The sequence below is a fragment of the Pungitius pungitius genome, chromosome 15 (assembly GCF_949316345.1).
Source record: "Pungitius pungitius chromosome 15, fPunPun2.1, whole genome shotgun sequence".
Taxonomy (NCBI): domain Eukaryota; kingdom Metazoa; phylum Chordata; class Actinopteri; order Perciformes; family Gasterosteidae; genus Pungitius; species Pungitius pungitius.
This window is the reverse complement of record NC_084914.1, coordinates 1,177,521-1,201,071: the sequence shown is the minus strand read 5'-3', so window position 1 is coordinate 1,201,071 and position 23,551 is coordinate 1,177,521. Positions and strand designations below refer to the sequence as shown.

The following is a 23,551-nucleotide window of genomic DNA, read 5'->3' as shown; positions in this document are numbered from 1 at the left end:
ACAGGGACGACACATCAATGATACCTTGTAGGCTAACTAATTACACTAAATTACATTGAGGTGGTGATCAATGGTAACCATTCCTGGGAAATAAAGTTTTTTTTTAAATCTTTGCATTTACAGTGTGTCTAAAAATGAAGTAAAAACTACTAATATTTTTAAAAAGAACACAAACACAGTGTTCAATAATGTTGATGAGAAATGAAGAAGGATGAAATGTTGACAGCCAGGGAGGCCCGGCAGCGGTCGTCCAGCTGCAAACTCCAAATCCCAGAATCCTTTGCGTCCGTCTTTCTTCTTCTTCTTCCTCTCTACATTCCGGTTACCGACGTCCGGTCCGAGCTCGCAGGACGGGAAACAGACGACTCGTCTCCTGCGTTGAAGCTGACACCTGCGAACCGAAACCTCCCGGAGGCTTATTCGGAACCTTTGAAACCCGTTAAAGCAGCGAGTTCGACCGGTAAGGACCCAAAGAGGCACGTTTAACAAGACTACGTTTCACGGCGCGACTTCAAGCTAACGAGCTAGCTTTAGCTTAGTTGTTACACCGCACAGGCTGCTGGTGTTTATGTCACATTTCACCCCGCTGTGCTCATTTTTTAACTCCCACATCATAACGCTGCTGTCGTCCTTGGTCTCCTCGCCGAGACCATCTTTAGTTAGTAGGTTTAGTTGATTCATTATGATGTATTAATGTAGCCGAATCCACATCAATGCATATTTTCTGATTTGCTATCTTCATTATGGCTATTACAGAAGCAGATGTTAACTTCATGGGACAGATCCTGGTGGGTTGTACTCTGTACTTTTGGGAGGAAGCATTCTTCTCGTGGGCGTCACAGTGACTGATCTGACCTGTTGTTGTTGTTGTTGCTGCTTTGCGTCACATTTCCGGTTTCGTTTGATAAAATCGCTGCACACCGAAACACACCGAGCATTGTTTCTCACAAGCTGAGCTCAAAGCAGAAGGAAACCAGCACCTACATGACGTGGACACGACCATCTGTGGATTCTGTATCTCATGTGTTCTACATGAGGTGATTGATTATAGCAGGAATCTTTAATAACGTGGTCGGTCCTTCTCACCCCCGTTTAAGATTTTTAGTTAATAATAATCATAGAAGCTTTGACCAAGAAAGTGAGAAGATACATTCTTAAAAGCTTATATCTCTTGCTTGGTATTCCCGGAATATATGAAGCTCCACTGTACTTGATTAAGGAAATGAAACGTACTTTACATGTTTTCTTATCAACTACTTCCCTAAAAAAACTGAAATCTGATAAAAGATTGGAGTAGTTATTAAAACGTCAGCATGAAAAGAGGAAGCTGGAGGAATCCAAGGCAGGAAATACTGGAGTCAGACATTCAGTTGGTGCACAAGAGCCCAAAGTTCCCCTCCAGAAGGCCAGGGTCAAAGGTCATGGCACCGAGTCACTGATAAGTTATCCAGGTCGTTCAAGCAAAGAGTTCCATTCACCAACTATTTTTTACAATATTCTTGTCGGAGCAACAAAAGCGCCGTGACGTTCCGTGTGAAAATGCGTCCGTCTGCAGATGCGGCGATGAAGCTGACCTCCGCGCAGCGAGGCCACACCCACAAACCCCGCCTCCTCTGACTCCACCTTCCTGCTGAGGGCGGAGGCGGCGCGTGACCAGAGATGGACAGACGATGCAGCAGCAGCGCCGACTCGCGGCTCACCGCCAGGGAGGGGTGCTCCATCAACAGCACCCCCCTCTGCAGGAGGGCGGAGTCCTACGAAGCCAAGGAGGTCAAGTGCATCTCGGACGTGAGGAGGACCTTCTGCCTCTTCGTCACCTTCGACTTCCTGTTCATCACTTTGCTCTGGATCATAGAGCTCAACGTAAGTGTTAACCCTCGTGTTTTAAGCGTCTAATACGACGTACGTTTCATGTTACCGTCGGTTCTCCTTCTCACAACAACCTGTATCTGTTGGGCATCACGTGTCATCAAGTCTCTCTGCTCATGTTCAATGAATCTGGGGCTCAAATCTTAGTCAAACCGCACCACCAGGAGACATTTATTACCACAACATGTCCGACATGAGGGGGGTGTGACTTGGCGGTTCGGTGTATGAGGACAGAGCGACACTCTGAGCTCACACGACCACCCAGGTTCACTGAGTGTGAACAGGAAGTAGATGTGATACATGTATACGGTGCTGCTGTGATGGTCAACTATCGACTTCCAATCCTGTTCAATGACTAATTATCTGAGTATCAGAGGAGATTAAACCGACTGTGTGTCAACAGGTGAACGGAGGCATTCAGAACCAGCTGGATAAAGAAGTCCTGCACTACAACTACCGCGCCTCCTTCTTCGATATTTTTGTACGTTCTTTTATTTTTCTATGTTTTGATTTGACATCATCAGAATGTAAAGTAGTGAGTCCTCTGATTCACGTGAATGCTGGATGTCTTTGTTGCATTTATGAATGACAGTTGTGTATCTATAGTTTTCTTGATGTTTTTATACCTGCTGAACTATTTAACGTTTTGTAAATGAGTCAAATCCGATCTGCTAATATCTTTCATGATTAACACACGTACACAACGCCCCCCCCCCCAGCTCCTGGCGGTCTTCCGGTTCGTGGCGCTCATCCTGGCGTACGCCGTCTGTAAGCTCCGCCACTGGTGGGCCATCGCGGTGAGTTTATTCCTACCGGCTTCACCTGGACGCCAATGAAAAAAAGAGGATTTCAAAATGTTCAGACAAAAAGAAAAACTAGTTCCTACATTCTGTACAATCACGTAAAAGCAAGAAGTACCAAGTGAAAGCTGAGTGGAATTGTTAAGTAGGATTTAATATGTTCCAAATAATAATGAGAACAAAGCAATAAGAACACAGTCCTGACAGAGTGTTTCTTCTGCTTCACAGATCACGACTGCAGTCAGCTGTGCTTTCCTGATCGTTAAAGTCATTTTATCAAAGGTAGGGGTCACATGACTCATTCACGTTTCTATTGTCTTTCATCATAGTGTGTTCCTCTAAAGAGTCAAAATATCTCACTACGTAACACCAATAAAACGTGTGTGTGTGTGTGTGTGTGTGTGTGTGTGTGTGTGTGTGTGTAGCTGCTGTCTCAGGGGACCTTCGGCTACCTGCTGCCCATCGTCTCCTTCGTTTTGGCCTGGATAGAAACGTGGCTTCTGGACTTCAAGGTTCTGCCTCAGGAGGCCGAGGACCAGAACAGTGAGTCGTTGCTACGGTTACTACTGCCACTGCGGTACTAGTACTGCTAAAAAGTATTTAGGTCAAGCTTTATTTGAGTGAATCAGTAGTATTCTGCATAAATGAGATCTAGAATTTGACTCCCTTTTTTACTTTTTCAAAAATGTGCAGAGAATTTGTTCAAAGGTTAGTTGATTAGTGACAGTTTGGGCTCCATGGTTACGTGGCTCTGACGGCTGGAGGCGGTAGCAGCACAGGGGGGCGGGGCTTAGCCCAAGGTCCAGCTTGCAGTCAGAGATTATTCCCACCTTTCACCTCCATTGAACCCCCCCCCCCCCTTGTGTTCCAGGGTATCAGTGCATCATGGACGCCGCAGAGCGAGCTCCTCTCGTGTCTGGAGGTCCTTTGTCTGACGGACAGTTCTACTCCCCCCCGGAGTCAGCAGCAGGTCGGACCCCTTGTCCTCTCCTTACTGACTTCATTCCATCAAAGAAACACTGTTTACAGAGAAGGACTAAAGTGTGACGTGTTTATAGAGAAGGACTAAAGTGTGACGTGTTTATAGAGAAGGACTAAAGTGTGACGTGTTTATATAGAAGGACTAAAGTGTGACGTGTTTATAGAGAAGGACTAAAGTGTGACGTGTTTATAGAAGGACTAAAGTGTGACGTGTTTATAGAAGGACTAAAGTGTGACGTGTTTATAGAGAAGGACTAAAGTGTGACGTGTTTATAGAGAAGGACTAAAGTGTGACGTGTTTATAGAGAAGGACTAAAGTGTGACGTGTTTATAGAAGGACTAAAGTGTGACGTGTTTATAGAAGGACTAAAGTGTGACGTGTTTATAGAGAAGGACTAAAGTGTGACGTGTTTACAGAGAAGGACTAAAGTGTGACGTGTTTATAGAAGGACTAAAGTGTGACGTGTTTATAGAGAAGGACTAAAGTGTGACGTGTTTATAGAGAAGGACTAAAGTGTGACGTGTTTATAGAAGGACTAAAGTGTGACGTGTTTACAGAGAAGGACTAAAGTGTGACGTGTTTATAGAAGGACTAAAGTGTGACGTGTTTATAGAGAAGGACTAAAGTGTGACGTGTTTATAGAAAAGGACTAAAGTGTGACGTGTTTATAGAGAAGGACTAAAGTGTGACGTGTTTATAGAAGGACTAAAGTGTGACGTGTTTATAGAGAAGGACTAAAGTGTGACGTGTTTATAGAGAAGGACTAAAGTGTGACGTGTTTATAGAGAAGGACTAAAGTGTGACGTGTTTACAGAGAAGGACTAAAGTGTGAAGTGTTTATAGAAGGACTAAAGTGTGACGTGTTTACAGAGAAGGACTAAAGTGTGACGTGTTTATAGAGAAGGACTAAAGTGTGACGTGTTTATAGAAGGACTAAAGTGTGACGTGTTTACAGAGAAGGACTAAAGTGTGACGTGTTTATAGAGAAGGACTAAAGTGTGACGTGTTTATAGAGAAGGACTAAAGTGTGACGTGTTTACAGAGAAGGACTAAAGTGTGACGTGTTTACAGAGAAGGACTAAAGTGTGACGTGTTTATAGAGAAGGACTAAAGTGTGACGTGTTTATAGAGAAGGACTAAAGTGTGACGTGTTTACATAGAAGGACTAAAGTGTGACGTGTTTATAGAAGGACTAAAGTGTGACGTGTTTACAGAGAAGGACTAAAGTGTGACGTGTTTACATAGAAGGACTAAAGTGTGACGTGTTTATAGAAGGACTAAAGTGTGACGTGTTTACAGAGAAGGACTAAAGTGTGACGTGTTTACATAGAAGGACTAAAGTGTGACGTGTTTATAGAAGGACTAAAGTGTGACGTGTTTATAGAAGGACTAAAGTGTGACGTGTTTATAGAGAAGGACTAAAGTGTGACGTGTTTACAGAGAAGGACTAAAGTGTGACGTGTTTATAGAGAAGGACTAAAGTGTGACGTGTTTATAGAGAAGGACTAAAGTGTGACGTGTTTACAGAGAAGGACTAAAGTGTGACGTGTTTATAGAGAAGGACTAAAGTGTGACGTGTTTACAGAGAAGGACTAAAGTGTGACGTGTTTATAGAGAAGGACTAAAGTGTGACGTGTTTATAGAAGGACTAAAGTGTGAAGTGTTTATAGAAGGACTAAAGTGTGACGTGTTTACATAGAAGGACTAAAGTGTGACGTGTTTATAGAAGGACTAAAGTGTGACGTGTTTACAGAGAAGGACTAAAGTGTGACGTGTTTACATAGAAGGACTAAAGTGTGACGTGTTTATAGAAGGACTAAAGTGTGACGTGTTTATAGAAGGACTAAAGTGTGACGTGTTTATAGAGAAGGACTAAAGTGTGACGTGTTTACAGAGAAGGACTAAAGTGTGACGTGTTTATAGAGAAGGACTAAAGTGTGACGTGTTTATAGAGAAGGACTAAAGTGTGACGTGTTTACAGAGAAGGACTAAAGTGTGACGTGTTTATAGAGAAGGACTAAAGTGTGACGTGTTTACAGAGAAGGACTAAAGTGTGACGTGTTTATAGAGAAGGACTAAAGTGTGACGTGTTTATAGAAGGACTAAAGTGTGACGTGTTTATAGAAGGACTAAAGTGTGACGTGTTTATAGAGAAGGACTAAAGTGTGACGTGTTTATAGAGAAGGACTAAAGTGTGACGTGTTTATAGAGAAGGACTAAAGTGTGACGTGTTTATAGAGAAGGACTAAAGTGTGACGTGTTTATAGAGAAGGACTAAAGTGTGACGTGTTTATAGAGAAGGACTAAAGTGTGACGTGTTTATAGAGAAGGACTAAAGTGTGACGTGTTTATAGAGAAGGACTAAAGTGTGACGTGTTTATAGAGATGGACTAAAGTGTGACGTGTTTATAGAGAAGGACTAAAGTGTGACGTGTTTATAGAGAAGGACTAAAGTGTGACGTGTTTATAGAAGGACTAAAGTGTGACGTGTTTATAGAGAAGGACTAAAGTGTGACGTGTTTATAGAAGGACTAAAGTGTGACGTGTTTATAGAGAAGGACTAAAGTGTGACGTGTTTATAGAAGGACTAAAGTGTGACGTGTTTATAGAAGGACTAAAGTGTGACGTGTTTATAGAAGGACTAAAGTGTGACGTGTTTACAGAGAAGGACTAAAGTGTGACGTGTTTACAGAGAAGGACTAAAGTGTGACGTGTTTATAGAAGGACTAAAGTGTGACGTGTTTATAGAGAAGGACTAAAGTGTGACGTGTTTATAGAGAAGGACTAAAGTGTGACGTGTTTATAGAGAAGGACTAAAGTGTGACGTGTTTATAGAAGGACTAAAGTGTGACGTGTTTATAGAGAAGGACTAAAGTGTGACGTGTTTATAGAAGGACTAAAGTGTGACGTGTTTATAGAGAAGGACTAAAGTGTGACGTGTTTATAGAAGGACTAAAGTGTGACGTGTTTATAGAAGGACTAAAGTGTGACGTGTTTATAGAAGGACTAAAGTGTGACGTGTTTACAGAGAAGGACTAAAGTGTGACGTGTTTACAGAGAAGGACTAAAGTGTGACGTGTTTATAGAAGGACTAAAGTGTGACGTGAAGGTGGGGGATGGACTTCAGTCAGATGGCTGTTAATCTTCTCACTGGTTTGTTTCTCCTGGTTCAGACTCTGATGAGGAGCTGGATGATAAACATGATCCAGAGAAAGGGCTGATTCAGCAGGTCATATAACGGGTAAGTGTCCATGTGTCCATGTGTCCAAGTGTCCACGTGTCCACGTGTCCACGTTCTTCCTCTTGGTTTCGATGAGAAACCTTGTTTGTTTTGGTCATTTCTGCTTATTTCTTTCTCCTCAGGTTCACCTCTGACATGTTGGGCCTCCGGTTCCTGTTGTGCTACTGAGGGGGAACTCTGCCTTACACATTCTTCCGCCATTTTTGTCTTTTATTTAATACCATTTTTGGTCTCCTCGTGGTTCTTTGCATCGACCTCCTGTGAATGCAGCCAGAACAGAAAAGAAGTGCCGCTTAAAAAGCAATTTCAGCATCTTATTAACTTTCAGGATTGTTTTGCTTGAGCAGAAAAAAAACATATCATCCCAAATGCATTCGATTGTGTGTTTGTGTGTTTCTTGTGTTTTTACCCCCCCCCTCTTCTCCCTGTTTGTTTCCATTACGAATGAATGTCTTCTCCCTACTTTTAACTCGCTGATCTTTTAGATGCTTGGGTTTAAAGTCACTAACACACAATAAGTCTGTAGACTGCATGAAGAAAAGAAGCCCACTGTCGACCTTTAATGACCACAAAGACACCGAGACGTGAGGCTGAAATTCACAGCGGGACTTTGAAAAGAATGAATAAGTATTTAACTTGGTTTCTGCCTCACGTGTTTAACTGTAAACTCCTAAAAAGCTGCTGTCTGACAGTTGGAGTCAAAGGAGTCAAATATAAATGGATCTCTTCACGCATGCCTTGCAAGTCGGGTCGTTTTGTTTTTTTTATGAAAAGCTTGTCTAAAATAGAATCATTAAAATGTGAAATCTTGTGTTGTGGTTGTTTTTTGAAAAGTATATTACTTAAATTGAATTACTGATGCAGTAAAGTGTTCATCACTTTAAAGTTGCAGCTAATAAAGGCAGAGCTACATTTCTTTTATTCCAAAGAATATTAAAAAAACAGGATATTATGTTTTTGACTTTCTGCCGACGTGCTCAATTTGTGTCATCTTTTAAAAGACGACACTATTACTTTACAAATGAAGCCTTTTTTAATGACACATATTGATGTAATATTTTTATTAAGTACCAGTTAATGTCATATGAAGAATCAAACCCATGAGCTTGTGTAGTGTTTTATTTGTAGCAGAAACAACTCGCATGTCAGTCAGGAAAAAAACACACTTTGCTTCAAATAAACAACACGATTTGAAAAGTGAAATGAGACTTTAGTAACTTTCATCTGCCTGAAGCAGCCCATAGAGATCCAGAGCATCTAGTCCGTTGTCATGGTTACTACGCGAGGAGGACAGCAGAGGTCAAAGGTCCTTGTGGAATCAGAACAACTGACGGATTCTTGGTGGTTTTACAGAATAATTCTACAAACGGGAAATGTTCAAATGATGTTCTACTCGTTCCTCTTCATTAAAACCACATCAAAGTTCACTCCTACACGTCTGCTTTAAGGCTCCATTTGGTTGATTAAAACTAATTGAACCTGCTGCTTTATTTCTTTACACCAGATTAATAAAAGTCTGAGGATTCTTTAGTGAGATGCTGATAATCAGCCGCCAAAACTAAATATTTGTATTTTTTTTAATCAAATGGAAATTTAAAGTACTAAAACTGAAGCTTTAACAGGCCTTTATCTTTTAAACTATCATACAGACAACGATTAACCTTTGTATCAGAAAACCATCAGATTTATTGATTAAAAGTAAAACAACCTCAACGTAAAACAGCAACTAAAAAGGCTCAAATGTAAAATACTGATTGTCTGAGACACAAAGGGACACTTTGTTTACTGGTTGTTGTTGTTGTGACTTCTCGTCTCCACCTCCAACCAGCAGGTGTCCTCAGAGCTTCTAGAAGTGGAGTAAATATAAATATAAAAGAATCCATGTAGATGTGACACCTCCAGCTGAGTCCCAGACTCTTTATTAAACACTGTTAAACAATCATGAGCAACAAGACTGCTCTTTAAGACATAATAATAATAATAATACTAAATAATACTGAAGTTGTTGCTTAGGTTCCTAAGGTCAGAAATGCATTGAACTCTTTAAAATGTAACAGGAATTTCTAGATTAAATGAATTAAATTGAGATTATTGAGGCGTCTTTGCTTCCATAGAAGATCAATCAGTCACAAAACAACACTTAATACGGTGAAACTGCTCCTACTGACAAATACAAACAGGGTTCATTTGTTCTAAGAATAACGAGCTGAGAGCTTTTCAGAGGATCGAATTTACTCAAAATAAACGGAAAGATGTTACGAGAAGTCTTATTTTAAAAGACAAGAAAACAGCACATTTACTAAATGGGTTTTGCGCTGCGATTGTTTTTTTTCAGTCGTTATCGATCAACCAGCAACGAACCAAAAGAGCTCCGAGAAACAGAAACCCTGAAGGTCCGTAAGATGAAGATGATGAAGATGATGAAGATGACGTGAAGCTCCAGGGACCAGACTCCGTCTCCTGGTTCCCTCACAAACTCCAGCTGACGAGTTGCTTCATCGATGGAGACGACAAACATTTACATCAACGGGGGCCAGCCGTTACCCACAATGCATCGGGAACCCAAAAGGCAGGCCGGCCGGCCGGCCGTCGGTTGCTCGTCGTCCGGGGGGGGGGGGGGGGGGGGGGCTGGTGGTGTGGGGGGGTGCTGCTCACCAGGTGACCTGTCGGCTTCTTTTCAAGTTTAAATGTTTAAATGAAGCGTGAGGGACAAAACAAAAAGGAGTGGACACTAAATGTCCGTCTTTCACGTAGCACCATTCCATCGGTTCTTCACACTTTCACAGGGGGGGGGGGGGGGCTCTTCTTTTGTTACGTAAGCGCTGGGGTTTGCAAGTCAACAGCACAATGATTGGGGCAAAGCTGAGGTATCTGTTCAGGTGACTTCTAGTCCTACGGGGTGAGGGGGGTGGGGGGGGGGTCACAGTCTGTCTATTGTGTTTCTACGTATTCTGTACAAGAAGACAGAAGGCACAGGTCACTGAGGTCAGGGACTAGGGAGAGGGCATGTGCCTGTGTGTGTGTGTGTGTCTGTGTGCGTGCGTGTGTGTGTGTGTGTGTGTCTGTGTGTGCGATGAGCTGATTTCGGATCACAAAGAAAACGCACACGGCTGCTTTTAACAGGTTTCCCTAAAGTGGAGGAGGGGGACGGCCCATACAGTGTTATATAGAATATTACAGTACAGTATAATGTAATACAATATACTATATTATAACACAGTATAATATAGTATATTGTAACAGTATATTATAATATATTATTACACAGTGCAGCATATTTCTCATCGATGTGTGTGGACGTGATGATCGATTCTGACCTTTTCAGAATAAAGGTCAGTGGGTTTGACCCGCCTCTTCCTGTCCCTCCACCCCCCCCCTTCCTCAAACTCAGACTTTGACTGAAACGTGTTCCAGAGAGCGGGCGGCGGCGGGCGCCGTCTGGGGCGTAGGAGGCGCGGCGGTCGCGGCGGGAGGGGCTATTGCTTTGAGCTCGTTGCCGGGGCAACTCTGGGTGCTGACGCCGCGGTTGAGAGGGCCGGCGTGCGGCGGCGCGCTGGCGGGCGGAGCGCCGGGGTCGGTCCGGGGGATGTTGACGGGGCAGGAGCGGGTGCGCGCGTGCCCCTTGTGGCCCCCCGGGTGGCAGACCAGGCTTCCGACGGTGTCGACGGGCGACAGGTGGCGCTTGAGCCAGCGCTCCACCCGCTCCTCCTTGTACTTGATGGAGTACCAGGTGAGGAAGATGAAGAGGAAGCCGAAGAACTTGAGGCTGGCGGCGAGGCCGAAGTAGACGAAGCGCAGCGACGTGACGTCGTACTCCCAGCAGGAGCCGTGCACGCCGCAGTCCTGCTGCCACAGCATGCAGGTGGTGTCGATGACGGCGCCGAAGTAGATGGGCGTCGGGATGTAGGCTGAGTGGAGGAGAGAGAGAGAGGTGGAGGAGAGAGAGAGAGGGACAGAAGGAGAGAACCTGAGCACAGAACCCGAGGACCAATCACTGCAGCCCTTGCGTCCGTCTCCTTGGACTCACCGAGCGTTCTGAGGAGGACGAACTGCATCCCGAGAGCAAAGGGCCTCTCCGGCTCCGCCACCGACCTGCGACACACAGAGAGGAGGCTCCAGTGACCCTGGGGGGGGGGAGGGGCGACCACGAGACCCAGGGGAGCTCTTCTCCTACCTGAGCGTGACGATGATGGCGGAGGGCTGGGCGCAGGCGGTGATGAGCGTGACGATGAAGAGGAAGATGAGGAAGGGGATGAGCGTGCTGCAGGTGCGGTCACACTTCCCCGACACGGCGAAGCCGTTCTCGTTCAGGTACGTCTTCACGATGACCAGCTGCAGCTGGTTGCCGCCCTGGCCGCCGGACGACGGCGTGATGACCTGCCGGCTCTGCACGCAGGCGCAGTCAGAGTAGTTGCGGATCTGGAAGAAGGGAGGGGGGGGGGGGGGGGGGGGGGGGGGATGGGGGGGGGGGATGGGGGGGCCTTATTCACAGATCTCAGGCCAGCCGTACGTCCCATAGAACCTTCCATCAGCCTCTTACCCCGGTGGCGTTGCTGGCCACGCTGCTGCAGCCGGCGAGGCAGGGGTTGAAGTACGTGATGCCGTCGGAGCCGCAGACCGGCGCGTACTCGTGCGTTTTACAGCCGCAGTTGACGTTGCAGCCGCCCGTCAGGTTCCTCTGGGTCATGGTGAGCGTCGGCCTGCAGAGGACGGATTGGACAGTTTTCTTCAGCGTTCTCTTCGTGCAAAACCAACACTGAACTAATGGTCGTTTAGTGTCGTTTTTCCATTAAATGAATTTATTTATAATTAGAGTTTTGAATTCAGCTTGTTTCAAAGATGGCGTCCGTCTTACAAATGTTCATCTGCTGAGATATCAACCTTCATCCTTCCTCCTCGTCCTCTACCTTCCTTCACCTTACTGTCCTTCTCTCTGCCCCCCCCCCTCCCCACGCCCCCCCTCACCCGGTGGTGTAGGGGATGTTGATGCCTCCCAGGTTGATGCTCTCACAGCCCACGATGAACAGCGTGGAGAAGCAGAGGAGAGAGACGCCGCTGCAGATCATGGCCAGCTTGGCCGACTCGCGCGCTCCGAGCTTCAGCTTCTTGATGATGTAGCCCCCCAGGACGATGCCCACGCCGGCGCTGGGCACGATGATCAATCCTGGGGAGGGAGCCAGGGGGGCGGATCAGAGATTCAAAACACTTCCGTCATCGAGGCGGAGGAACCGGCAGCCAATGAGAATGTGTTTTAGCTTAAAAACGTTTACATTGTTTTACATTGAGCAGTTCTTGTGTCATTTTAATCTATAAATCACAGTTTAACTGTAAAGATCAAAATATCAGGTACAAATCATTCAAATTGTGGTCTTTGCAGCCCTCTGTCTCTTCAACTGAAAAAATGCAGCGATCACAACAACAGCCCCCTCGCTTTAGTGTGGGTGGTGCCCCCCCCCGCCCCCCCACCTGAGAACCCAGCAGAGGTAGGTGTTAGGAATAACGTCCTGTTTACTGTTTACTGCCTTTATCGTTGTACTAATACACCGAGCAGTCAAACTATTCACCTCAAAGCAGATCCTATTTACTGAGATGAATGTTAAACTCAACGTTAAATGCTGGTGCTTGTTTTTTTTTTTATGTGAACGAGGAACAACATTATAGCAAGATGTTATTCCACATGGAAAATGAGTCATTTTTCAGGAAAAGGTTCGTCCAAACAAAAAGGAGAGCGAGTAGCATACAGGCATCGCCTCAAAGGCTGAGCTTGGTGCTTAGAAACAAGAGGACACACATTGCTTTCCTTTAACACACTTATTCTGCTGGGGGAATAGAACCAGGGACCCCGGCTGCTGCTGTGCAAGTGAACCCTGAACACCACAGTGGGGACCCGTGACTCTCCAAGTCCAGAACGTTCAGAGATCCCCGAGCCCAGCAGCTCCACCCCAACGCGTCTGAGACCCCCCCAAGACACGACGTCTTGGGACCAAATAGACTACAAAAGGTTCCCGAAACGATGCGAAAACCAAAAGGTTTTATGGGAAATAAAATGTTTAGAAACGTCAGTGACGTTCAAAGGAGTCACCTGCCGACCGGTGAGATGATGAGCTGCACAACTATTGCTTTTGTTATCAAACTCATATTATTTTGTGGAAGAAAGCATCTTCTCCGGCTAAGGAAAATCTATTTTAGTCTCTCCGAGTCTGCAAACATGTCCGTCACTCTGGGAGAGGAAAAGAAGCAAAGGCGCCTCGTGAACTTCCTACACTCGCTATCAGAACCCCAGAATAGCCATCACGACTCAAGCAGAACACACCGCTCAGCACAGGGACGACTGGCTCGTTATCTTTAGGATGTGTGCCTGGATTAATTTTATAGGACGCGTGTGAGCATGTAGCGTATTAGCCTGTTTGATAGGACGCGTGAACACGTAGCGTATTAGCCTGTTTGATAGGACGCGTGTGAGCATGTGGGGTATTAGCCTGTTTGATAGGACGCGTGTGAGCACGTAGCGTATTAGCCTGTTTGATAGGACGCGTGTGAGCATGTGGGGTATTAGCCTGTTTGATAGGACGCGTGTGAGCACGTAGCGTATTAGCCTGTTTGATAGGACGCGTGAACACGTAGCGTATTAGCCTGTTTGATAGGACGCGTGTGAGCATGTAGCGTATTAGCCTGTTTGATAGGACGCGTGAGCACGTAGCGTATTAGCCTGTTTGATAGGACGTGTGAGCACGTAGCGTATTAGCCTGTTTGATAGGACGTGTGAGCACGTAGCGTATTAGCCTGTTTGATAGGACGCGTGTGAGCACGTAGCGTATTAGCCCGTTTGATAGGACGCGTGTGAGCACGTAGCGTATTAGCCTGTTTGATAGGACGCGTTTGAGCACGTAGCGTATTAGCCCGTTTGATAGGACGCGTGTGAGCACGTAGCGTATTAGCCGGTTTGATAGGACGCGTGTGAGCACGTAGCGTATTAGCCTGTTTGATAGGACGCGTTTGAGCACGTAGCGTATTAGCCGGTTTGATAGGACGCGTGTGAGCACGTAGCGTATTAGCCGGTTTGATAGGACGCGTGTGAGCACGTAGCGTATTAGCCTGTTTGATAGGACGCGTTTGAGCACGTAGCGTATTAGCCTGTTTGATAGGACGCATGTGAGCACGTAGCGTATTAGCCGGTTTGATAGGACGTGTGAGCACGTAGCGTATTAGCCGGTTTGATAGGACGTGTGAGCACGTAGCGTATTAGCCTCTGCGCCTGTTTAAGCGCTATGAGTCGTGCAGAGAGCATTTGCACCAGTGAGTAATGCACTCAGTGCTCCGGCTCCCAGGTGCCCCCTTCGTTTGAGAGCAGCAGTTTCTTTATTATTAATGTGTGCTTGCTTGCAGCTCCTGAATATTCTGGTGAGTCTGCCTTCTGTCTGTGCTGCTGCACACACATTTTAAAGGCATGTTTGTCCTTTCGAAGCTGCAATTCCTCCCTTCATGGAGGAAGCGTTGATTCTCTGAGAGATCGCGGCGTGTGGCGTGCAGGATGACTGCTGGGAGCTCACCGGTGTAGATGCTGGCGCTGGAGGCCGGGATGCCGAACTGGGACTCGATGAACTTGGGGATGAAGGTGATGAACGCCGTGACGATGGCGCTCTCCGCCGTGTAGGACAGGCTGACGAACAGGAAGGTCACGTTGCTGAGGATCCTCAGCGCGGCTTTGGGCATGTCTGCAGGAGCAGCACATTATTGTTACTTTAATGACTCAGACCTCACTTGGTCATTAAGGTGCACCGAGTGGAAAGTCATTAGATGAGCAATAAAAATACCACATCCCACGGCCAACGCCACATTAATGACTTTCTTCTTGCAACAATTAATTGGTCATTTGGATCAATCAAGTTGTTGTCATCAACAGAAAACTGTCTTACATGGTACAAAAAAGATTGTGTAGAAGCAAAGGAGATAATGACGTTTTAAAGGCTGTAAAATAACTAAAAGTACCTTTGATGTCCTTCCCGAATCCCATGGAGGACGTGACCGCCTGGCTCTTCCCGTTGCTCTTCTCCTTCAGGACGTCGTCGTCGGCGGACAGGTCGTCCAGGTTCACCTTTTTCCTCCTCTTCTTCTTCTTGTGTCGGGGCGGCAGCTTCTTGGGGAAGGTGAACATGGGGAAGATGACCAGCAGCATGGCCACGGCGCACAGCAGGAAGCCGCTCCACCTTTCCGTTAGATGCCGGAGCACAGAGCGAGAGGCGAGACGCGTCATTCTCTCGCCGGCCCCTGGGCCTCATTGAATGAGAAGAGACGCGGCGTTCTCACCAGTTTCCGATGAAGCGGGGGTCGCTCTGATCGATGGTGACGGCGGTCTTGGGGTCCACGTAAAAGCCGATGAGGACTCCTCCCAGCAGGTAGCCAGCTGCTGGGCCCAGTGCTCCCATCACATACATGATGGCTGAGGGGAGGCGGGGAAAAGAGTTTTAGATGAAACCTTCTCCCAGATCACCATCCCACGCAGACCTTCTTTTTAAAGCGTTGATTTGATCTCTTCAGACAAAACCTCTGGCTTTTACTTTCCAAAAGGTGAAATATCCCCAAAGCTGTGAGCTAAATGAGGCTGTAAAGCTCCATGTGAACAGACATTTTTACTGTGACCTGGACAATGAGGGACCGTCCCACATGTCAGTGAGATTTAATGATTTTTAAAAAGATCATTATTGCAGTTTTAATGAGCTCCAAGCTGCAACTAAAAAGTCAATTATCAGCATTTTTTCACTTAAATGAAACACTAGGACTTTCTGCATCGTCCTCCCTTTTTACACCAGACAAATAAAGTGATGAGGATGTTGCCCCGTCCTGAAGCATCCCCCCGCTTCATGGTCTGTTAGAGACCTGTCAATAAGCGTGTAGCCCCCGCATCTCCTGCTTTATGGTCTGTTTGACTCTAAATGGACCATCATTTACTAAATGAATGTCATGCTGTATTGAAAAAGAATTAAAACTAGAGACTGAGACCATAAACTCAGGTTTACAATGTTTACTGAGGGAATAAATCAAGAGAGAAGTAGAGTCATTTCCTCATAGACGTCTATAGGAGCAGAGGAGTCGCCCCCTGCTGGTCACTACACAGAAGTAGAGTCATTTCCTCATAGACGTCTATAGGAGCAGAGGAGTCGCCCCCTGCTGGTCACTACACAGAAGTAGAGTCATTTCCTCATAGACGTCTATGGGAGCAGAGGAGTCGCCCCCTGCTGGTCACTACACAGAAGTAGAGTCATTTCCTCATAGACGTCTATGGGAGCAGAGGAGTCGCCCCCTGCTGGTCACTACACAGAAGTAGAGTCATTTCCTCTTAGACGTCTATGGGAGCAGAGGAGTCGCCCCCTGCTGGTCACTACACAGAAGTAGAGTCATTTCCTCATAGACGTCTATGGGAGCAGAGGAGTCGCCCCCTGCTGGTCACTACACAGAAGTAGAGTCATTTCCTCTTAGACGTCTATGGGAGCAGAGGAGTCGCCCCCTGCTGGTCACTACACAGAAGTAGAGTCATTTCCTCATAGACGTCTATGGGAGCAGAGGAGTCGCCCCCTGCTGGTCACTACACAGAAGTAGAGTCATTTCCTCATAGACGTCTATGGGAGCAGAGGAGTCGCCCCCTGCTGGTCACTACACAGAAGTAGAGTCATTTCCTCATAGACGTCTATGGGAGCAGAGGAGTCGCCCCCTGCTGGTCACTACACAGAAGTAGAGTCATTTCCTCTTAGACGTCTATGGGAGCAGAGGAGTCGCCCCCTGCTGGTCACTACACAGAAGTAGAGTCATTTCCTCATAGACGTCTATGGGAGCAGAGGAGTCGCCCCCTGCTGGTCACTACACAGAATGCAGGTTTTGAAACTCTTCTTCTTTGGCTCTAGTCAGCTGAATTTGTCAGCGAGGAGTGACTGCACGTTGATTTACTCAAACTCCACGCCTAATTTTAACCCTTATGCAACGCTTCAAATCAAACTAATCTTAACGAGCTGGGTACAAAAGGCCATGTGTGTTGGGGGTCATGTGTGCGGGTCATATGACTGTGTAATAAGGGGCCCGTTTAAGGTTGAGGATAAGATTTCTCCAATTAGAGGGAATTAACATCTTATGGTCGTTGGCTGGAGTTGAAAGCAAGAACACAAAAGGAGGTCTGGTGGTGTGACTTAAAACCTCACAAGTGGACCAGACACTGCACCAAGCTGTGTGAGTGGAGCTCCGGGTTCACGTCAGCAGTGGTTTCAACCACGCCTCGTTCACAAATCCTGATTCCTTCTTACAAAGCACCAAAGATGGAGAACGCGACCGAAACAAATCATTCTGTTATCCCCTGCATTATGGTCTATTGAAGACATGTCAACCACATTATGCCCCGCCCTAAAGCATCCCCTGGTTTATGGTCTGTTTGACTCTAAATGGACCATCATTTAATTAATGAACATCATGCTGTATTGAAGACTTGAAACTAGAAAAATAAACTCATGTTTACAATGTGTACTGAGGGAATAAATCCAGAGATAATCGTGGATCTGATTGGCAGACGAGCCGATGTGCTGACTCATGTTTTAACGCCTGCAACTGCAACACCATCTGCGCTGGTGAATTCACCCTCAAGACTAGAGAAGGACGCTCCTAACCGCAGTGGAACCACTGAGTACGCTTTGATATTACACTGTGATGGTACGCTGTGATATTACACAGTGATGGTACACTAGGGGGACATAATATCGTCTGCAGGGTTCATCACAGTCATAATGGACCCTCCACTCACACTGCCCCACGACAGGTAATTCCAAAGTAGTCATGTGACTCTGCGTTTGGTGTCAGGCCGAGCCGCGGCGAGACAGCAGACACACAATGTACCGCTGTGGAATGATGGATGCTGTTGTCACGGCAACCTGCTGACACAGCACACTCGCGGCGTCTCGACTTCCGCTGCAGGGCGGCCGTAACGCCCCCCCCCCCCCCCCGTGAAACCTGTGGATCCGATTAACAGGCCTGTGGTAGAGCGCCGCTGATCGTGACATGACGCAGCTTAACCTCCGAGTGATTAACCCACAGCAGATTTCTCTCTGAGGACTCGTTTTTCACTGCAACAAATAACAAGACCTGCGGCTCTATGGAAACAATTCAGAAGGAGACCATTAAAAGCTGTTCCCCCTTTAATTTTACTCAACATCTTTGGGTTTTAGAACCAGATGGTAATAAAATAGTCGCTTGCAGCTGAAAGTGAGTGATTGACTCATTACACATTTAACATGTAACTCATTATGGTATTACAGCTTCTTCTTGCTTTGATGATGACCAAGTTCACATTGCTGATTCTTTGATTCCTTTATCAGCAATGTTATCAGAGAGGGGGGGGGGTCTTCCAAAACACACACCACACATTTTGTCGCACAACAGAAGACGCCAGCACACAAACTGGCACCGGCGAGGACCATATTGCGTCTCCCAGCTGGCAAATCAAAGTGCCAAACAGCGCGTCTCTTATCGGGGTTACAAAGCAACGTTGTGCCGAGTTCCTCTGGTGGAGGTCTGCTACGCCTGCGGGTCTCTTATGTAGGACGCTACCAAGTCCACGGCCAAAACGGACGATGGGCGCCACCAACAACAGGATGTTGGAACAGCCGAGTGGAATAAACCCTCTTCTCCGTCACGTTGTGTTGCCGAGTTCGCCGCACAGCTGCAGATCTACTTAAGCATCGTCCAACGGAACAACGCAAGTGGGATAAGTAGCATAAGAGGCCTATCCGTGAACAGTCGTCCCTTTGTGCACACCTCATGGTCGACATCGGACACACTGTGGATCCCACCCCCCCCCCGGGCCAAAGAGAGGGGGGGGGGGGGATCTGCACACACAAGCACTTTTAAAAACACCCGAAAGACACTTTGAACAAATTGCAAACCAAACGTCTTCTTGAGGAGGTTTGTGAACGTTGCAAACCGCAGCTTCATGATTCAACGTCCATCCTCCTGCGGGAGGAATGACCCGAAAACAGCCAAAAGAAAGTTAGAGTTACGTCTGTGTTCAACACGCCGCCTCAGCGTGACTTTCTAACCGTGTGCTCAACGCTGTGAATCCAAAACAAAAGCACTACAAAGACACCCTTTGTCCAATATTTGTTTTTTCCCGGGACACCGGACCAAAGTGTGACGGTTCTGTGACGGTTTGCATTCCAGCGACGAGGGAAGCGGTCAGCTGCCATCAATTCATTCAGCGGGAACAAAAGGCGACCCAATACCAGAGTTTACTGGCGCTCCTCGCCAGAGACACGGGCAGAGAACGTTCAAAAGAAAAACCCACAGCAAACCTTCTGCTTCCTCGTATGGGACCAGCTCTAAAACCATTGGTGCACCTGAACCACAGCTTACAAAAATGTCCACACAACTAGTGCAAAGGAGCTGCTGCGCCGCAATGTTAGCACTGTTAGCGCTGTTAGCTATGTGAGCACTGTTAGCGCTGTTAGCGATGTGAGCACTGTTAGCGCTGTTAGCGATTTGAGCACTGTTAGCGCTGTTAGCTATGAGAAGCCGCTCGCTCATAACAAGCGTTCAAAATATTGGATCTCTCACCTGAAGTTCCTTTGAAAACTTGTGCTTTTATGAAATTGCTTAGATTTCTATCACATTTTGTAGGTTTCATTTTGATTTAACACCAGTTTGATACTCCTTCATTTTGTGGGGAACATTTCTTACCATCAGATTTTTTATCTCGAAACCTGAAGGATTTTGGTCGCCCCCTCGCACTTCCTGACCCCATAATAGGTGACATCGTACCAGTACCGGCTGCTCCATAGATCAACCCCCCCCCCCAACAACGACAGGAATGCACATAAGACATAAGACTTTCCCCCTGCTCCCCCCCCGCTCTTTCATAACCCAACTCTGGCTTGTTGGTTTAATTAGGCTTCACCTTGTTCAAGTCCACTGGGGCGAGAACCTCAGGGGCCGCATGTGGAAGTGGGCGGGTCACAGGGGGGGGGATGGGGGGGGACGAGGGGGGCATCGACATGAAGGCCAAAAACCAGGCGCGACAGGAACTTCACAGTTTCCTCGCCCTGCCTGACTGCCGATGTGCCTTTGAGCAGCGGCGTCGACTCGGTGACTGACGAGCTGCAGAAGTGCATCAGTCTTTGCACCGTCGTTGATGCCCAGCAGGGTCCTTTTGGGCTCCATGAGACGCTTTCCGTCTGTTCGACCCACATGGAGGGCGGTTTGGTGAGGGGGGGGGGGGGAACGACCGGCCTGCAACACCTCGGAGACGAACTGGATAGACGACTTATCCCGACATAAAATAAATGACGCCATCATGAGCTTGTGGTACCAAAAACTTCCTCATTTTAACATTTGCGTCTATGGGGATTGGCTCTTGGAGACTTGCCCCAAGTGGACATTTGATGAACTGCAGGATTTGGCACTTTGGCTTTGTTTCTCAACATGGGGAGTATTTGTTTTATTATTATTTTTTTTTGCATTCTGCGATGACATGTCTTGTCTCGTTTAGTTTAACTCTTACCCAGGTACAGCGACGCGTTCTCCTTCTTGACGTTGTCGTCCAGGTAGGTGGGCCCCAGCGTGTAGATGGGCGTGGACCCCATGCCCACCAGGATCTGAGCGATCACGAACAGCGCCACGTACAGGTTGTGCTCGTTGCCCTCCTGGTCCCTGGGGCAGGACGTGATGTCCACGCGGTCCCGCCCGCTGCCGTTGCTGTTCATGCAGAGGCCCTCGTTGCCGGAGGACGAGTTGACCTCCTGGATCTGGTAGGGCGGTGAGATGAAGTGAGGCAGGGAGAAGAGGGCGGCGCCCACGGCGATGAAGATGCCGCCAACCGCCAGCCAGCGCGGCCTCTGGCCCCGCCCGCCGAAGTAGCTGATGAAGACGACCACCAGGAGGCTGCCGATGTCGAAGCAGCTGACGAGGAGGCCCGACTCTGAGCTCCTCAGGCTGTACCTCTTCTCGATGGTGGTGATGACGCTGCTGAGGTAGCCGGACACCATGAGCGATTGGATGAAGGTCAGGTAGCACATGCAGAACAGGAAGCAGCGAGAGTCCTGCATGATGGAGCTCAGGTACTTCCTGCTGGGGAGGCGTATCCGAGCCAGCCGGGAGGCCAGAATCCCCGGCGGCTTCCTCCTCGCCATCTTTTTACTCCGCCGGGTCTCCGTGTTCTCCATGTACGAGCTGGGCCGGTTCAGCGCCGACTTCCCCGGCTTGGGCTGGTGGGTCGCCCTGGCGGGGGACTCGGCCCGGGAGGACTCGGCCCGGGAGGACTCGGCCCGGGAGGACTCGGCCCGGGAGGACTCGGCCCGGGAGGACTCGGCCGTGGCCGCCAGCTGGATGAACTCTGCGCTGTCTTCGGGCGCGGAGCTGGCCAGCAGAGTTTCCTCCTGAGGAGCTTCTTCGTTTAGAACAGGCAGGCTTTTGGACTTGAATTCCGTACCCGTCTCCTCGGGCTCGCTGGAGAACCCGTCCTCCTTCCGGAGGGACTCGGACAACTCCGCTTCCTCGGGGTCGGCCATTATTTCCAGTGAAACCTTCCTTTCCTTCTTCAGCCGTTGGGAAAGAAAATGAATGAAAAAAATGCCCCAGTTCCAAACCTACATTCCCAGTTCAGGGGCTGCTGCCCTTTACATGTATTATTAATAGGTACATGGACTCCCACAAATTCTGTAAAAGAAGACACTAAAAAAACTAGAACAATGTCGCCCGGAAAGGGAGAGTTGACTCACAGCTTCTGCTTATCTGCTGCGCAGGCTGGACCACCACCGTGTAATCTCTGTCATGCACACATGCCCTCTGCCACCATCTGATCCGGGAGGTGGAGACTGCTCAGGCCTCCTCGGCTCGACCCGGGCAGCACCGGGGCCAAAGATCCCTGCAGATGCACGACATGTCCGCTCGGCAGCTCTTCTACGCGGGACGCCGCTGCGTGCGTCGCGTCGCCGACAGTCCTGCCGATGAAGATCACACGGTTACAACGTCTCCCGGTGCATTACGTTGAGCGATCCCGATTCTCCTCCCTAACTCATCCTCCCCAAAGTCAAGGGCATCGCCCCCACCACCCCCCCTCCCCCCCGTCCTGACGTTATCCCCGAACCAGCTGTCCTCCCAGCCTGCGAGGGAGGCTGTCATTTAGCGAGTATATTTCTGAGTCAATCCCCGGAGATGTTTTGAGGAAATATATGTATATGTAAATAAAAATCGGCAAAAAAACAGTGGCCGATGGTCACGGAGGATCACAGAGTCCCGGAGAGTCTGGTGAAGGTGCTGCTCGGATAATAAACGCCGCTCAGAAAACACCGCAGTGCTCAGCTGCTCGCTGTTTTGAAAATAATTGTCAAGCTGCGGAATTCACGGCGGAAACAGCCCACGCTTCAAAGTAAAAGCACAGAATGCACTTAACCAGATATTTTGGGGTTGTTGCACGGCATATTTCTTTTAGTGCCCAAAGAATGGTGGCGATGGGAATATTAACTTAACAAAAACGTCTGACAGGAGGATGTCAGCGACAGCGGCGATACACAGCAATCGGATAAGTGCAAAAAAAGAAAGACATGGGGACAAAGTGTCGCTGAATCCCTTTAATTAGAGGTGTTTTGCCTCGTCAAGCAAAGAGTCTCTCATAAATACAAAGAAAGAGTTAACCGCAATGTCTACTGGTTTATTCGGCCTGTGCGGTATTAATTTACGGATACATTTAAGTTATGTCAATCAATTTGAAAGCACTTGGCTCGATGCAGTTTGTACGTAACCTTAGCTAGCCAACGTTAGCTGACGCTAGCAAGCTAGGTATAATAGCAAGGACAATGTCACAATTCCACAATTTAGCAACTTTTGCGTATTATGTAATACTAACAAGGTTAAAGTATATGTATTGAGACGTGTGTAAATGTTTAAACATCTGTTGTTGACTGACGTATTTTCTTTCTTCATATTTGAGGTTTTACTTTGAAGGGTACAACTAGAAGCGCTTCTCTCCTACACGGCTAATGTAGCTCCAGCTAGCAGTGCAGCTAGCCGTGCAGCTAGCCGCTAGTCCGCAGTGGAAACGTTCAGCGATGGAGAGAACAACAATGCCGGACTCTGCTTTCCACTCACCGGACTCCGCGGAGCGAACGACGCGAGCCTTCAAGTCTTCGCCGCCGCGTCACGCCCCACGCGGCGACAAAAACAAAAAATACGCGTTTATGTTAAAATATATACGAAACATCTTCTCCCGGAGCTGCGTCAATGCACAGACAGCTAGCCAGATTAAAGCGGAAACAGTTCAAAGTAAAAGCATAATGCCCACGAGAGAGACGCTCTGTTAGACGAGCGTGTATTTTGTCAAGCGTATAAAATGAGTTGTTTTGCATCGGTGACTGTAGGAAAACCAAAAACTGTAATTCAAGACAAAACCCTTTTCCAATGAAATGTATGAAAGGAAACGTATGTGGAATAACGTGTTCCATTGGCGGCAGAAAGATGACTCATAGTTCTAGTCAGGTCAGTTGTCCCAGTCTGGAGATCACATCTCAGTAGATGATAGTGGAATAGTTATGTAAAGAGGGACCTCTAGTGGGAAACTTAATATCTGTACAAAGATGATGGAGCAAGAAGATTAAAGCAGAGGAAATCCCATTTACACCTTAAACCAACGCT

The 23,551-nt window shown here is 47.5% G+C and overlaps 3 protein-coding genes across 3 annotated transcripts in view; 2 read left to right on the top strand and 1 right to left on the bottom strand.

The window, feature by feature from the left end:
- Positions 1-23,551, top strand: part of myo10 (myosin X) — a 209,716-nt gene that overhangs the window by 100,860 nt on the left and 85,305 nt on the right. The window lies entirely within an intron of this gene.
- stard3nl (STARD3 N-terminal like) lies at positions 301-7,703 on the top strand. Its single transcript, XM_037457992.2, has 9 exons — positions 301-460; positions 1,556-1,863; positions 2,273-2,350; positions 2,589-2,666; positions 2,898-2,951; positions 3,095-3,212; positions 3,541-3,639; positions 6,825-6,892; positions 7,015-7,703. Exons 2-8 carry the CDS (start codon positions 1,660-1,662, stop codon positions 6,887-6,889), a joined length of 696 nt encoding a protein of 231 aa, XP_037313889.1. The 5' UTR covers positions 301-460; positions 1,556-1,659; the 3' UTR covers positions 6,890-6,892; positions 7,015-7,703.
- On the bottom strand, positions 7,994-23,174 carry slco5a1a (solute carrier organic anion transporter family member 5A1a). The gene is made up of 11 exons (XM_037457919.2): positions 23,009-23,174; positions 21,640-21,861; positions 20,424-21,456; positions 15,200-15,332; positions 14,882-15,099; positions 14,443-14,607; positions 11,858-12,056; positions 11,433-11,592; positions 11,067-11,311; positions 10,920-10,984; positions 7,994-10,800 (listed from the first exon to the last, which is right to left on the bottom strand). The coding sequence occupies exons 3-11, from the start codon at positions 21,427-21,429 to the stop codon at positions 10,280-10,282; spliced, it is 2,712 nt and encodes a 903-aa protein (XP_037313816.2). The 5' UTR covers positions 21,430-21,456; positions 21,640-21,861; positions 23,009-23,174; the 3' UTR covers positions 7,994-10,279.